This window comes from Alosa alosa, chromosome 7, assembly GCF_017589495.1.
Source record: "Alosa alosa isolate M-15738 ecotype Scorff River chromosome 7, AALO_Geno_1.1, whole genome shotgun sequence".
NCBI lineage: Eukaryota > Metazoa > Chordata > Actinopteri > Clupeiformes > Clupeidae > Alosa > Alosa alosa.
The window spans coordinates 34,135,452-34,148,309 of NC_063195.1; the positions used below are offsets into that span (position 1 = coordinate 34,135,452).

Below are 12,858 nucleotides of genomic sequence, written 5' to 3' on the forward strand. Positions count from 1 at the left end.
AGATTTGCTTACATAGCCCCAGTGGCCTAATGGATAAGGCACTGGCCTCCTAAGCCAGGGATTGTGGGTTCGAGTCCCATCTGGGGTGGATTAATTTTATTACAATCTCCATTGCTATGAGCTTAAAACACCATAATTTGATAAATGTCATTACTTAGAAAACTTTCCACAAACAAAACTGTGTGAAAGACGTTGCCAGACAACTAAAAACGTGAAACCATTTGTGGCGTTCAAGACAAAAGGAAACCCTATTTGGGGACTTTCTGAAAACCTGACCTTCATTTGATCCACTCGGAATACAATATACTTAATGTCCGCATCACCAATTTTCGTGTCAACTCCATTGTCTCTTAAATGCCTTCATAACCATTATATCAGTAGCCTATTTTTGACTTTCATTTCATGTCGCTTCGAATTCATGCCCCATACCATTGCAACTCAAATAGCATCAACGTCAGACAAGTAAGCATGAAAGGTTGTAAATTTACTTACGGCCTATACTGTATGTACTTTAATACTGGGGCTTCGACCAAAAATTCTTCAATTATTCTGGAAGGTAGTCTCTAACAAAATCTTACGGACATAAAAATTGCATGTTTGACAATGTTCTGCAAAGGGAGAACAATGCGTGGGAAGATAAAAAAAAAACACCTTGAAAGTTTAGGGATATGCTCTTCAAAGATTTTGAATATTTGCTTTACATGCTCAATTCTAAATCAACAGTACATTTGCTGCATCCTTGTCAAAATAGAAGTCGGTGTCAAGTTGTCAGTAGTCTACCCCGAGTACTGAGGCTTTTCTGGTTGGCATTCTACACTGCCTGGCTAGTGCCCATAGCCTTCACTGGCTAGTCAGTCAAGTCAGATGGTTAGGATAAAGAGGGTCAGGATCAGAATCAATAAGAGGCAGAGTGAGTTGGCAGAATGTGAGGGGTAATGGGGGAGCAGTCCAAAAGGGGGACTTATGCTGTGCTCAGATTAACCAGCCCACTGCACTGAAGGGGGCTACAGTGTGCAGCCTTTTTGTATTTTTGTCCCTTTAACAAGTGACAAAAAAGTGCAGGTGACTAAGGCACTGCGCCTTGGTCACCTGCACTTTTTTGTGACTCGTTAAGGGGACTTCATTGCACGCGGCATGTGCTTTACACACTACTAGGTTAAGGTAACGTCCCAAATATTTTTGTTGTGGTTGCAGCAGAGACCATTAATTTACAGCGCACCGCGGCCAAAGTTAATCATTGAACCTGTGTGCGTGCCGCAGTCGGAGTGGCAAAGCGGCAAAATGTTGTGCTGTGCTTTGCTCGGCGTAGCAGCAGACCAGTTGTTGCACGCACAAGGCATTGAAAACCATGTGTTCTATAGCGCAGTGCTGCCGTTTGCACGTGCGCTTTAGACAATCTTGTATAACATGTCCACATAGGCCTGGATGTGTGAAGTGTGAACCATTTTACTCTGAACAGGAAACCTCTTAAGAAAAAACACCATCCCCCTTAAAACCCAGTCAAGACAAATCAAAATGATTAAACCAATGAGTCGAGTTTATTGACCAAATGCAAAGCACAAGACCCTGGACTTGCTGCCATTTACGACCAGTCAGAAGTGGCACCACCCCAGTCACCGGTCTGAGCTGTTGGAGCAGCTGACCAATCCTCAGTGGCAGTCTGGGCACTCCAATCCTCTGTAGAAAGAGACCACAACAGCCAACATGAAATGTAGGGAACTCTAAATGTTAAAAACTATTCCTTTTTGAAAACAAAACTAGAGTTTTGTTTTCATGAAAAACAAAAAATAATGAAATCCACTCACTAGTCATCTCACCTGCATACACCTCTGTGGTAGGGGCAGCCTTGGCGGCAGTAGCTGCTAAGAGTAAAAAACATTTTGCAATTAAAATCTTGAAACCTTTGCAATGCCACTGTTATATTTAGTAAATTGTTTTATTGTCAACAGTATTCTTGACATACCATCAATGGCAGCAGGGAACTGCTGAATGGGAACAGAGGGCACTTGCACACCCTCGGACCAGTCGGCCACTTCAGGCTGAGCAAAGTCAGCAACGGGGGCAGTCCATTCACCCTGGAACTCCTCCTTGCCCACGGCCTTCTCCGCTGCGGCCTGCTCCTCCTTCTCAATCTAACAGGAAAGGTGGACAAGGAGTTTCAAAATCAACTTCTCCCATCATCAGTATCTGCATTATGAATAAATGACCATGTACACTTTTCATTGTGCTCATGCATGACCATACCTCTTCAGGATCCCTGTAGAAGTACAGATCTGGCATGACCTCCCAAGGGTGCTCCCTGGAAATGGTGCCCCTCATCCTCAGGACCTCTCTAGCCAGCATCCACCACATCAGACCGGTAGCGTGATGTCCCTAGAACAAACAAAATCACTAAATAAAGCCTTCACCTTTCCATAAACAATCAGCCCATATTTGCATGGGTTATTTCAACAGCAAACTATGGTGTCCACTTTCACCAAACATTAAAACTCCTCTGAAAAGAGCCTTTACATTTCCTCTGCTCATCACAGTAAGAGAACTCCTTTTGATTTTTTAAGTCAGTACCTTGTTATTGCATGGAATGGCAATATCCACATATCTGAGGGGAGCGTCAGTGTTGCAGAGCGCGATGGTGGGGATGTTGACGTAGGAGGCCTCAGTCAGAGGCTGGTGATCAGCACGGGGGTCCGTGACGATCAGAAGGCGGGGCTCTCTGAAGGCAGCCTGAATCTGATTGGTGAAGGTACCGGGAGTGAAGCGGCCAGCAAAGGTGGTGGAGCCAGTTGCTGAAGCAAACTTCAACACTGCTCTCTAGAGAAAGAAAAAAGGAACACTTGTAACACAGAAAGGGATTAAACCAATTAAGGAAACGTGCAATGAGGTGCAATGAGGTTCAATCTATATAAAAAGTTAAGTGTGGCCCTGGTCACTATCTAACCCCAGTCATAGGGCTACAGCCCTCATGGTGTCAGCGAAAACCGGGCCAGCTTCCTTTAGCACACTTCCGACACCCACACACCAACAGTAGTGCCAGGCTTTAACAGTGTGCAACTTTAGAACACATTTGGTTATATCAACGCTACACACACACACGATCTTTCAATCAATCATAATTGGGATTGTGGGGTGGTTGCTTCACATTACCTGGCCTGTATTTCTGGAGGAGATGACGCACACATCAGCTGGGTTCTCAATGGCAACAATGGCCCGGGCAGCAAGCAGCAGCTTCTCCCAGGTCTTCTTCAGGTTGATGATGTATACACCTGAGCAGTGAAGATATGAACAGACCTTTAGAAATAGTCCTGTTAGCGGTTAGTTAAAATCTATAGGCTCACTGGTGTAACCCACTGAGCGAGTTCTGTAAAGGGAAGTTAACGGTAAGATTTGGTTATTGCAGGGGGTATGCACACCATTATCCAACAGTGGAGAGTAGACAGCAAATAGGCTAATCCTCCACCCACTTACAAAAAAAAAAAAAGGTTAAGTGTGGCTGTGGTCACTATCTAACCCCAGTCATAGAGCAACAGCCCTCATGGTGTCAGCGAAAACCCAGCCGGCTTTCTCTAGCACACTTCCGACACCCACACACCAACAATAGTGCCAGGCTTTAACAGTGTGCAACTTCAGATTCTTCCTTTACCATACAATTGCCTACGTCCCTCCTACCCCAACCTCCTTCTCCCTCGACCACCATCCCCTTCAATACACTTGACTAGCATTCAAACTTCTGCACTCCTCTGGTACTAATTTTTATTTGATTTATTTATTAAATAGCGGATAGATGTTCGTGCAATACTAGTAAGACAGGGCAATCAGCACAACTAACCGTCACTTTTCCTCTTGTAGACATACTGTTCCATCTGGAAGTCGAGGTTGGTCCCTCCCAGATGAGTTCCTGCAGCCAGGAACTTCAGCACATCCTCCTCCTTCATCTGAAGGACATCCAGACCTCCGGACATCGTGACCACTTTCCCTGCGTAACGAGTAAATGGGAGAGCTGGGAAGAAAAGTGACGGATCATTTAATAGATCACAGAATACTGCACCCAACGGACTAGATAAGTAGAACCAACTGAGGTATCCATGCACAGAAAATTCTCACTACAAGCCTGAGGATTTGTAGCCTGGGAATACCCATACGAGCTTTTGGCAAATTTGGGATTTGCTCTGCAGGGCCATCCGGCCACAAGGCCATTGAAGCCCATTGCCAATATCCCTAAAACATGGGCATGCAAATACAATCCCTAATCCGGCATGGACGTGTATTTCTTTGGAATTGAGTAAACAAATTAATTTTAAAGGGACACCAGGCAAGCCTGATGCTTTTTCTCTACGAAACTCCCCCTCGCTCGGTCTGAAGCTCTTTCCCTTTTCTTTGAGTCTTCCGTCAAGGGTTTTTGCTGCTTCTTCGCCAGCTCTGCCATTATACAGACGTTTGCAATAATCTCTAGCGTTTCGTTAGCCTGCCTCTGCTGTAAACTGATCCTGCTTCAGTCGGCGGGTAGGATGCACCGAACTTGCAAGTGGGATATTCTTCCTACAGGCAGTAGAGGCGGGCGAGAGAGCCTTCATTCGCCCCGTAATGACTCATTTAACCATATACCAACTTACGAAGATGATTAATTAACACGAAAACATTGCCTGGTGTCCCTTTAAAACTTTGTTTAAAAGATTGCTACACTTCATAAATAATTTGATAAAGAGTTTAATGCACCAATTTAAGTTTAACTTTACTGCTAGTTACGCCCCTACTGGTAGTCGTAAGTCAATGAAGCTCATCCAGTCTCCATTCTTTTACACATATACAGGTATTTGTGGATGGCAAAAGGTATGCCACACAGTTGGAGTTGCAAACAAATGCTGCATTGCCATTGACGTCAGATACAAAAGGAGCTGGCTCAAGGGTTGTGTTGAAAGCAGTTTTTTTAGCTATCCATGTGTTCACTTCTGGCTCCTTAGCTACCATTTTGGTAACTATAACAAGCTATTTAACGTCTATAGAACATTAAACATATCCGAGATGCCCAATGTTGAGTTAGTCCTGTCTAGATGTTTTGATGTTAATCACTACTATGATATATTGCTATTGTCTATCCAAAGTAAGGTGCCTGTTTTGACGTTAACTGATGGTCAACTCAACCAAAACCACCTAAGAGTGGCCAGTGACATAAGCTTCTGTGAAATTATCGACAATGGTCTGGTGAGTCTAGGGGATTTGGGGTCAGAATTATATCTTGTATTATGATGGTCAAACTAAAGTCTTCTACATGACTTGTTTAACTGAACTGACTTCGAGTAATCACTTATCGTAAGAAGTCTCCATGCAACATGCTCTCAATACAATTACTAATATTGACAAACTACTCAGACACACAATAAATGAATAGATTTGTTCTTGAGTTTTCTCCAAATCTGTTACAGTGTGGACTTCCGAGCAACCAGAGAACAAGCATTAAGGAAGAATGCGAACATGAACATTTAGCCAAGTAGCGGGAACGCAGTTTGTGATATTACCTGGCCGGTAGGCCTAATTTGTGATGGAGGGGGCTGGGGGGGTTACAGCCAGTCTTCTCAGGTTTGACAATGGCATCTTATCAGTTTATAGTACTACCGCCTAAAACCCTACTTCACATGTGATGTGGCTAGTCTTCCCGCTAGGTAGCTAACATTATGCTAACTTGATGGTACATGTGCATTCAGGCCATTTTGGGCCTACTTCCCTTCCATTAAATTGCAGCCTTGGTACTGTCACAATGGGATCGCAGGAGTCCAAATCTAAAAGTATTATCATTTATATGCCGGTATTTGACAAAATAAACAAGTAAAGAACAATATAAATTGATTTCTCTGTAAAATGTAACTCACCACGAGACAACGCCGTATGGAGTTCCGAACCTCACGGCAAAAAGAGAGTGTACGGGGGATATGACGTCATATATATTGCAGAGAACTGACCAATCGTTGCAGAGTTTCATTACCTCGTCTCAATTTTTGTGTTGCACACAGACAGGTCATGAGAAATAGCGCCCCCCATCCATAGACCATCTCATCAGGTGATAATCCCATTACTGTAATACGGGGGCCAACATCACTGCTGCAAAGCTGAATTAACAATATTTTATTCATAATTATTTTCTATTTTAGGAAATATAATAATGGGAAAAATAAATTATTTACTTTTTAGAATTCATCCTTTTTTAAAAAGGATTTTAAGCACTTTTTGTATAAGGTATATTGCAAAAGCTGTAAAAATCGCTTGTCCCTCGGTATGACTTGTCTAGTATCACTGGCTATTTAGGATAAAAAAAAAAGTCAAACTATCATAAAAATAAATACACGTATAAAAAGCCTCAAGTGTTCATGGATCATTAAGCAATTTTATTTTAAATGTTTTTAAAATTATGAAAAAAATCAACATTTTACATTGGTCCCCACGTTGTCATCAATCCTGTTACTTTTGGATAAATATACACGATATGTACACAAATTAAATAAGAAACCAGATGTCATCTGTATACAGGAAACATGGTTAAAACAACATTTAGATTTTGTCTTAAAAGGTTATACCAGCCATTAGGTATGACAGGGGAAAAGAGAGAGGAGGGAGTATGACCTGTGTTAGAGAAGGAGTGTCATACAGACAATTGGGTACAGCTGAGGAACATGAATGTATAGTGACTGAATTTTTTAATGGGGATAATGGTAAATACACAATTGTTAATTATAACCCATGTAAAGCTTTATAACAAATGAGTTGTTGAGGAACATTATCAAAAGATCTCACAGAGAAATATGGTGTGGGGATTTTAATGCCCACTATAGTTTGTGCTAGTATGTTTAAATAATGGTAGTGGAACACAGATAAATATATACAAGAATGAAACCTCATGATGGTGGTCCGTTGAGAAAGGCTGGGTGGGCCAGCCAATAGCATTGCTCTGCAAATGTTACCTCGCACACACACTACTTTACTTCTTGCATACACATCATTTATCGTTCACATCATTACAATTTTCGAAGGGTAAAACAGTTGGCCTACGTGGAAACTAAAATTGGTGCGAAGTAGGCTGTGTGTGTGTGTGTTTAAATGGACGTGCAAGACAAAAGTGGTGTATGTGCAAAGTAAAAGTAGTATGTGTGTGCATTTAAGGATGTGCAAGACAAAAATGGTGTATGTGTGAAGTAAAAGTAATGTGTGTGAGTTTTTGACGGGAATCTGCAAGACAGAATTGTTTTATATGCAAGCTTTTCATTGGCATGTGGAAGAAAACGTGGTGTGCGCGCAAGCATTTCATGTACATATATACAAGAAAAAGTGGTGCATGTGTAAACATTTAGTGCATATTTGCGACCTATTCTTGATATATGGCCTAGGGGACGCCTCATACAGAAGTGCCGTTCACCCTGTTACGAGTTGATGAACCACTAAAAACGATTTTGGAAAAATTATTTTAAGGTACAAAAAACTCTTTGGTGTTGCTTTAAATGTTAATATAATAAATGTTCTGCTGTTCCAACTCACTGTATACTTTTATGAAGACATCACCCTATAGCTGTGACACTGTGAAGCCAAATGCACTGGCACCTTAGGAAGGTTCACTATGCTTTTCTTGACATATCCTATTCATTATCCTGACCCAGTCAAAAATTGAATTGTGCACAACAGGTTTGCAGAGGCAGGTTTGAAATCAGGTGTTGAAGACTCACACTACTTTTGTTAAGACAAAACTTACCACCACTTACCACTAGAGATTGCTAGAAACATTCATTTTGTTTCTATAAACTTGGTATATTCTACAATATCAGTCAAAAGGAGGGACACGACATCAAATTCAATGTTTTTTTTCTTTATTTCTTCTTATTCTATACATTGTGGAGAGGCAAAGAGGTAAAGGTAGTCACCGGGAATTACTTCAACAAGAAGTTAACCTGTTGAGGACCTTAGCTTCTTTCATTTCATTCTTTTGTCTTCTATTTCAAAAACAGTATTCTTCTATTCAGAAAATAGTTAAATAAAAAAAAACAAGAATGAGTAACTGTTTTGAATGAGTAACTGTAAACAATAAGCAAATAAACAATATAATAACAATAATAACCATATAATAATAACAGCATGAACATAAAGTGTCAAGAGAAAAGACAGGCGTGTGGGAACTTCTTTTTGGTGTCTTGTTTCTGAAAGATTGAGGTCTGAACTGAGGAACTGAGGAACTGAAAAGGGAAAGTGGAAATTCCCCAGCCTTGTCACCATGGTGCCAATTGACTGGTTATCATATGGGTGCTGTTCAGTACATTTTTGTGCAAAACCTTGCCTAAGAGTTTTTTTTTTGTGAATTTATTCAGTACATTCATCCTTTGATGAAGGCACATATGCCCCCCCACACACACACAGGTACACCCCCCTCTCCCACACACCCCATAAACACCATACCCCCATTACACACACAATATATATACCTTTTTAATATATTCTTTAAAGTTGAGCTGACGTTTGAGCACAATCATTTCATTACTTATAATTAATTTTATGAGTACATGATAATAAACTACTTCAACTTGAACTTGAACCTTCGGAGAGTTTCTTAGATCAGTCGAACAGAAGTAAAACTAGAAGACGGCAAAACAGGTTGAAAAGCAGTTTTAAAAAAACTTTGATTGTGTTCATTGAAAATATTATAATACAAGATCAATAGACACTCAGTAAAACACTGTATACTACAGTGTGCACCCCTGAACTCACTACAATGTGCACTCCTAAACTCACACAAACACAGTCTGAAGAATAATGTTTAACAAAAGTAAAAGATATCCATCACCTAATTATTAGGTCCTAATACAACACAGAACACTTATCAAAAAACAGCAGATGAATCTTGATGTTGATGAGGTTGAGGTCAGATCAAATGCTTAGGGATATAGTCAGGATTTGATCAGCTGTGATCAGCTGTTCATATTTTATGTTTCTAAAAGAAATAATTATCACTACACCCAAACAGTTTAAGATTCAACATTCAGAACCATTAGCTAGTACGAAATCAGAACATTACAGTATGTCTTTAGATCTTTGGTACGTTGTTTTCAGCCTTTTACAGGGTCTTCTGCGTTCATCACGTGCAACTATGGGACAGAAATAATAACACAAAAAAAGTTGAGTCACTATTACACATTTTGCAATTTCCATCTATAGTTAGTTAGCTGTATAGTTTGGCCTCCGCTGGGCACAAGCACTAACGCCACCTGTAGTTGGTTCAGTTGAGTTGAGCCATAAGCGGTCCTTTTATTCGTTTTTGCATCACGTTCATTATGACAGACCTAACGGTTATATTGAGATGCACTGTCCTATGCATAGTCCTTACATGTTGCAACCAAATTGATCCAAATTTAGGGGCTATATCTTGGACTGTAGAAAAAACAATGAACTGAAATCATAAACATGAAAAAGATAAAACATGCATCTTGATCCAAAAGCCTTTCCCATTAATGAAATACGTTAACCTGAAAGTGATTTAAAATCTACACTCTATATGTGTGTGTGTGTGTGTGTGTAAATACACTACACTACACAATGAATGCTAACTTAAGACTTACTTTTATTACTTTGATATGAAATATGTTGAGTTATCTTGAACTGTAGCTTGGTTGCATTTACTTGCATTTACATTTGTCGGTTTCTGTGCTATGAGGGATCAAAAGCTGTTTGAATCAAATAAACAATGAGTACTGTCTCTTAGACAGGAAGTTGCTCTGTGGTTTGTTTAAACCTGCCTACCACTTTCCCACACACAACAAAAAAAAATGCTTTCCCCACCTGAGTTGACTGAGACCCAGCTTCCGGGTGACCTTCTTTCCCATTTTTCTTCGATCTCACAAACATAGGACCCTTCGTCTTTCTTAGAGATGTTTGGTAGCATGAATGTTCCAGAGGTTTGGTTCGCCACATGTAATCCATCCTTATAGAATGTGGCACTGAGGTTTGATTTGACACTTTTTCGGCCTAAACAGCGGAGTGTTAATTTCTCTCCTTCTTTCAAGGGATGCACTGGACTTTCCAGTATCACATTGCCACCTGCACAAGTTCAGAAAATTAGTGAGCATCAGGCTATGGTTCAGATTGACAACTACACATTAAACATAAAGGGGTCTGAACTCTATTCACATATTCATGAACTTTGAGTATTTCCTGTTTACAGGATGAAAATTACAAACACAATTAGTAAAGAGAAGCCATTCCGTCTTTGACCCATAATCTTTTACATGAATCCGGTATATTCATATTTATTTATATAAAGTGAAACTGGCTCAATCTGATTTTGTTCTGTTCTCTCTTGCAATTCATTCTCAGAGATATTTATTTCAAGCTCTGACTGCCCTATCACTTACTGTGCACGGTTATGTTGACAGCATTGCTGCGTTTCCCAGATTCAGACTGGCACCAGTACACCCCACTGGCTGACAGAGTTAAAGAGCTGATGTTACATGTGGATGGATCCAACATCTGTGATTTCTTATCAAAGGGGCAGTCTGACAGCTCCTTTGATAAAGTGAATCGTCTCACTGACCAAACCGTTGCAGCATCCTGTGCTTTGCAGGCCAGAGTGAGAGGCTCAGATACAAAATGCTGGGATCTGCTGGGAATGACATCAAGCCAGACAGAGGGAGAGGGACCTGGAGGAGTTGAGAACACAGACAGATCACACAACCTTTCGGAACAGCTTCACCTACAACAACTAGTAGGTAGAAGACTCAGGGTGCAGGTTAAACTATTATTTCTAGAGAAATCCAGATGCATGTTTATTTACACTTTACTTAAATGTATCGTCATAAGAGTGACATGACACTGTCATGAACGTGTCATAAATAAAGTCATAAACTTCATGACATAACGCTTCTGTTATTAAGTGACATTCGGTTTTTGTCATAACAATTTAGGGTTATGATTAGGGTTAGGTTTAGGGTTAGAGGTTAGGATTAGGGTTTATGTGTCATGACAGTCTCATGTGTTCATGTCGATACTGTCAAGTAAAGTGTTACCGTATGTTTATTTCCCTGACCAAATATATCCCAATGATTGACCACTACTCATACATGGAAGAAGCCATGTGTCATTTCCTATTGCCATGAGCTCTGATGTGGCATACATTTCACCACACAACACAACCGGTGATATTTATTAGGCAATTTGCAGTTGTTGCTGCGGTCATCTCAGTAAAAACATATGTCATGAATATTAACAACAGAATATTTGCATGAACAATAGAAAATAAAGACATATGACAGAATTATTAAATGTTGAATAAAAACACTGTTCCAACAAGTTTACCAATGTAAGGGTTGCTATGTTCATAACTGTGAATTACTGAAGCCTGCATGCATTTTGTGCACTTAACTAAAACTAAACCTAGATAGATAAACAGCCTTGTAAACAGCAAGAACAGCTTCGTTAGCAGCTCAAATCAAGTCAAGTTTATTTATATAGTGCATTGGTAAAAGTTACTATGTATCTTGCTAGCTATTGTAGCCTAATTGGGCTGAATCTGTTATACAGGTTTTTAACATAGACCACAAAACAGCATCACAAATACTTGGCAGCTAGCGGAGAGTTGTGTATTAATGTGTCATTCACATGATGGTTATAAAACTATGCATGTACAGAAAAGTAGAGTAAAAGTTAGAAATTACATAAACTGATTAATCCATAAAAACACCAATTGAAACAGGCTTTATACTATATACTATACTTTATACTTGTTTTACAGAAGCAAATGTTTTGAAAGTGAAGATTAATTAATTTAAATTGTTAGTATCAGTAACAAAAAAAAAGAATTGTTAAAAAAATGACAGAAAGTTCTATAACTTTCAATAAATGTAACACACTCCTCTTCATCACCTACCTGTTACTGTAAGGAGCCCAGGATGGCTGTACTCAGCGTAAGCGGCCAGCTCTTCTATCTCGGCTCTGCAGACGTAGAGGCCTGAGTGTTCTGGAGCAGAGGAACTGAGAGTGTAGGAGCCTCCAGCTCCTCTGCTGCTGTCTGACAGCAGCTCCACAGAGTATTTAGCCTCACGGAATCGACCACGATTGCTGACCAGAGGTAAGCCTTCACTCACTGGAACAGCTTTGTACCAGTGAAACCTCACGCCAGGAAAGGGGGCTCCAACTGAACAGCTTAAAGTCACTACAGATCCTTCAGTCACCCAGTGATCTGGGCTGACTGAGATGTATGAATAAACAGTTTCTATTGGAAATATGAATATGATAGTTCTATGAAGAAAAACAGTTTTATGCTTATGCAATAGCAGCCAGCAAACTATCAAGCACTGTGCAGTAGTAAACCTCACTCCCTCACTCTCCGACACCTTGAAGGGGAATAATAGAGCTCTGTTGTTCAAGGTCACCGAACAAAAAAAAAAATGCTCCAGTTATTGTGGTTAGCTCCGCCAAACGGCCACAAAGCTATGCTATGGGGGCAGATTTTAGACTGTGTTTGTACCTCTTAACAGACGGATGAACGGAATCCTTACAAGACAACACTTTGCGTGTATAACTCAGTGATTGGGAAGAAACAGTATAAATCCAGTGTTTTGGACTTTACAGGAAGCAACCAAGGGAAAGGTATGTGTCTGCCTGCACAAACATTGGATTTATACTGTTTCTTCACAAAGAATGAGTTTCCTAGTGTTCTGCATTCCTGCGGTAGTTTTGGATCTTTCAAGAGCGGTCTAAAGACTTATCTCTTCAGTTTACACTTTATTTATTAATTCTTAGATTTATGGTTTGTATATTTATATTTGTTCAGCTTTACTGCTTTTTTCAGTGCTTGCCACTAGCAGGATAACTCAAGCTATGTAGCACCAACTC

General features: G+C 40.2%; 2 protein-coding genes and 3 non-coding genes across 10 annotated transcripts in view; 1 reads left to right on the forward strand and 4 right to left on the reverse strand.

The window, feature by feature from the left end:
* The first annotated feature begins 15 nt into the window (after nucleotides 1–15).
* On the forward strand, nucleotides 16–88 carry trnar-ccu. Its single transcript has one exon. It is a non-coding gene; the product is annotated as a tRNA-Arg (tRNA).
* Nucleotides 89–1,519: 1,431 nt separating this feature from the next.
* Nucleotides 1,520–5,948, reverse strand: rpsa (ribosomal protein SA). Of its 4 annotated transcripts, none has more exons than XM_048247164.1 (8): nucleotides 5,865–5,948; nucleotides 3,827–3,997; nucleotides 3,145–3,263; nucleotides 2,566–2,811; nucleotides 2,245–2,373; nucleotides 1,964–2,132; nucleotides 1,818–1,859; nucleotides 1,520–1,677 (listed from the first exon to the last, which is right to left on the reverse strand). In XM_048247164.1, exons 2-8 carry the CDS (start codon nucleotides 3,957–3,959, stop codon nucleotides 1,583–1,585), a joined length of 933 nt encoding a protein of 310 aa, XP_048103121.1. In that variant the 5' UTR covers nucleotides 3,960–3,997; nucleotides 5,865–5,948; the 3' UTR covers nucleotides 1,520–1,582. The 4 variants fall into 4 exon arrangements, with proteins under 4 accessions (XP_048103121.1, XP_048103119.1, XP_048103120.1 ...); XM_048247162.1 differs by having other exon boundaries at nucleotides 1,806–1,859; XM_048247163.1 differs by having other exon boundaries at nucleotides 1,818–1,862.
* Nucleotides 2,913–3,052, reverse strand: LOC125298676. The gene has a single exon (XR_007194251.1). It is a non-coding gene; the product is annotated as a small nucleolar RNA SNORA62/SNORA6 family (small nucleolar RNA).
* LOC125298677 lies at nucleotides 3,483–3,622 on the reverse strand. The gene has a single exon (XR_007194252.1). It is a non-coding gene; the product is annotated as a small nucleolar RNA SNORA62/SNORA6 family (small nucleolar RNA).
* A 1,882-nt stretch (nucleotides 5,949–7,830) lies between the features above and the next one.
* LOC125297029 (titin-like) overlaps nucleotides 7,831–12,858 on the reverse strand; it is a 39,630-nt gene continuing 34,602 nt past the window's right edge. For 2 of the 3 annotated variants that reach the window (XM_048247167.1, XM_048247166.1), the window contains exons 16-20: nucleotides 11,891–12,235; nucleotides 10,380–10,664; nucleotides 9,808–10,065; nucleotides 9,237–9,399; nucleotides 7,831–9,116 (exon numbers count right to left, since the gene is read on the reverse strand). In XM_048247167.1, coding sequence (XP_048103124.1) covers nucleotides 9,248–9,399; nucleotides 9,808–10,065; nucleotides 10,380–10,664; nucleotides 11,891–12,235 — 1,040 coding nt within the window. In that variant the 3' untranslated portion in view covers nucleotides 7,831–9,116; nucleotides 9,237–9,247. The remainder of the gene's footprint in view (nucleotides 9,117–9,236; nucleotides 9,400–9,807; nucleotides 10,066–10,379; nucleotides 10,665–11,890; nucleotides 12,236–12,858) is intronic. The other variant, XM_048247168.1, reaches the window with a different exon arrangement.

What these genes read in the sequence shown, in the direction of transcription:
- rpsa (XM_048247161.1), bottom strand. Translation starts at nt 3,959, where the DNA reads ATGTCCGGAGGTCTGGATGTCCTTCAGATGAAGGAGGAGGATGTGCTG. An exon ending in CTACAAGAGGAAAAGTGACG is followed by an intron (nt 3,264 to 3,826) that starts GTTAGTTGTGCT and finishes TTCACTGCTCAG; the next exon opens with GTGTATACATCATCAACCTG. An exon ending in CCATTCCATGCAATAACAAG is followed by an intron (nt 2,374 to 2,565) that starts GTACTGACTTAA and finishes TGTTTGTTCTAG; the next exon opens with GGACATCACGCTACCGGTCT.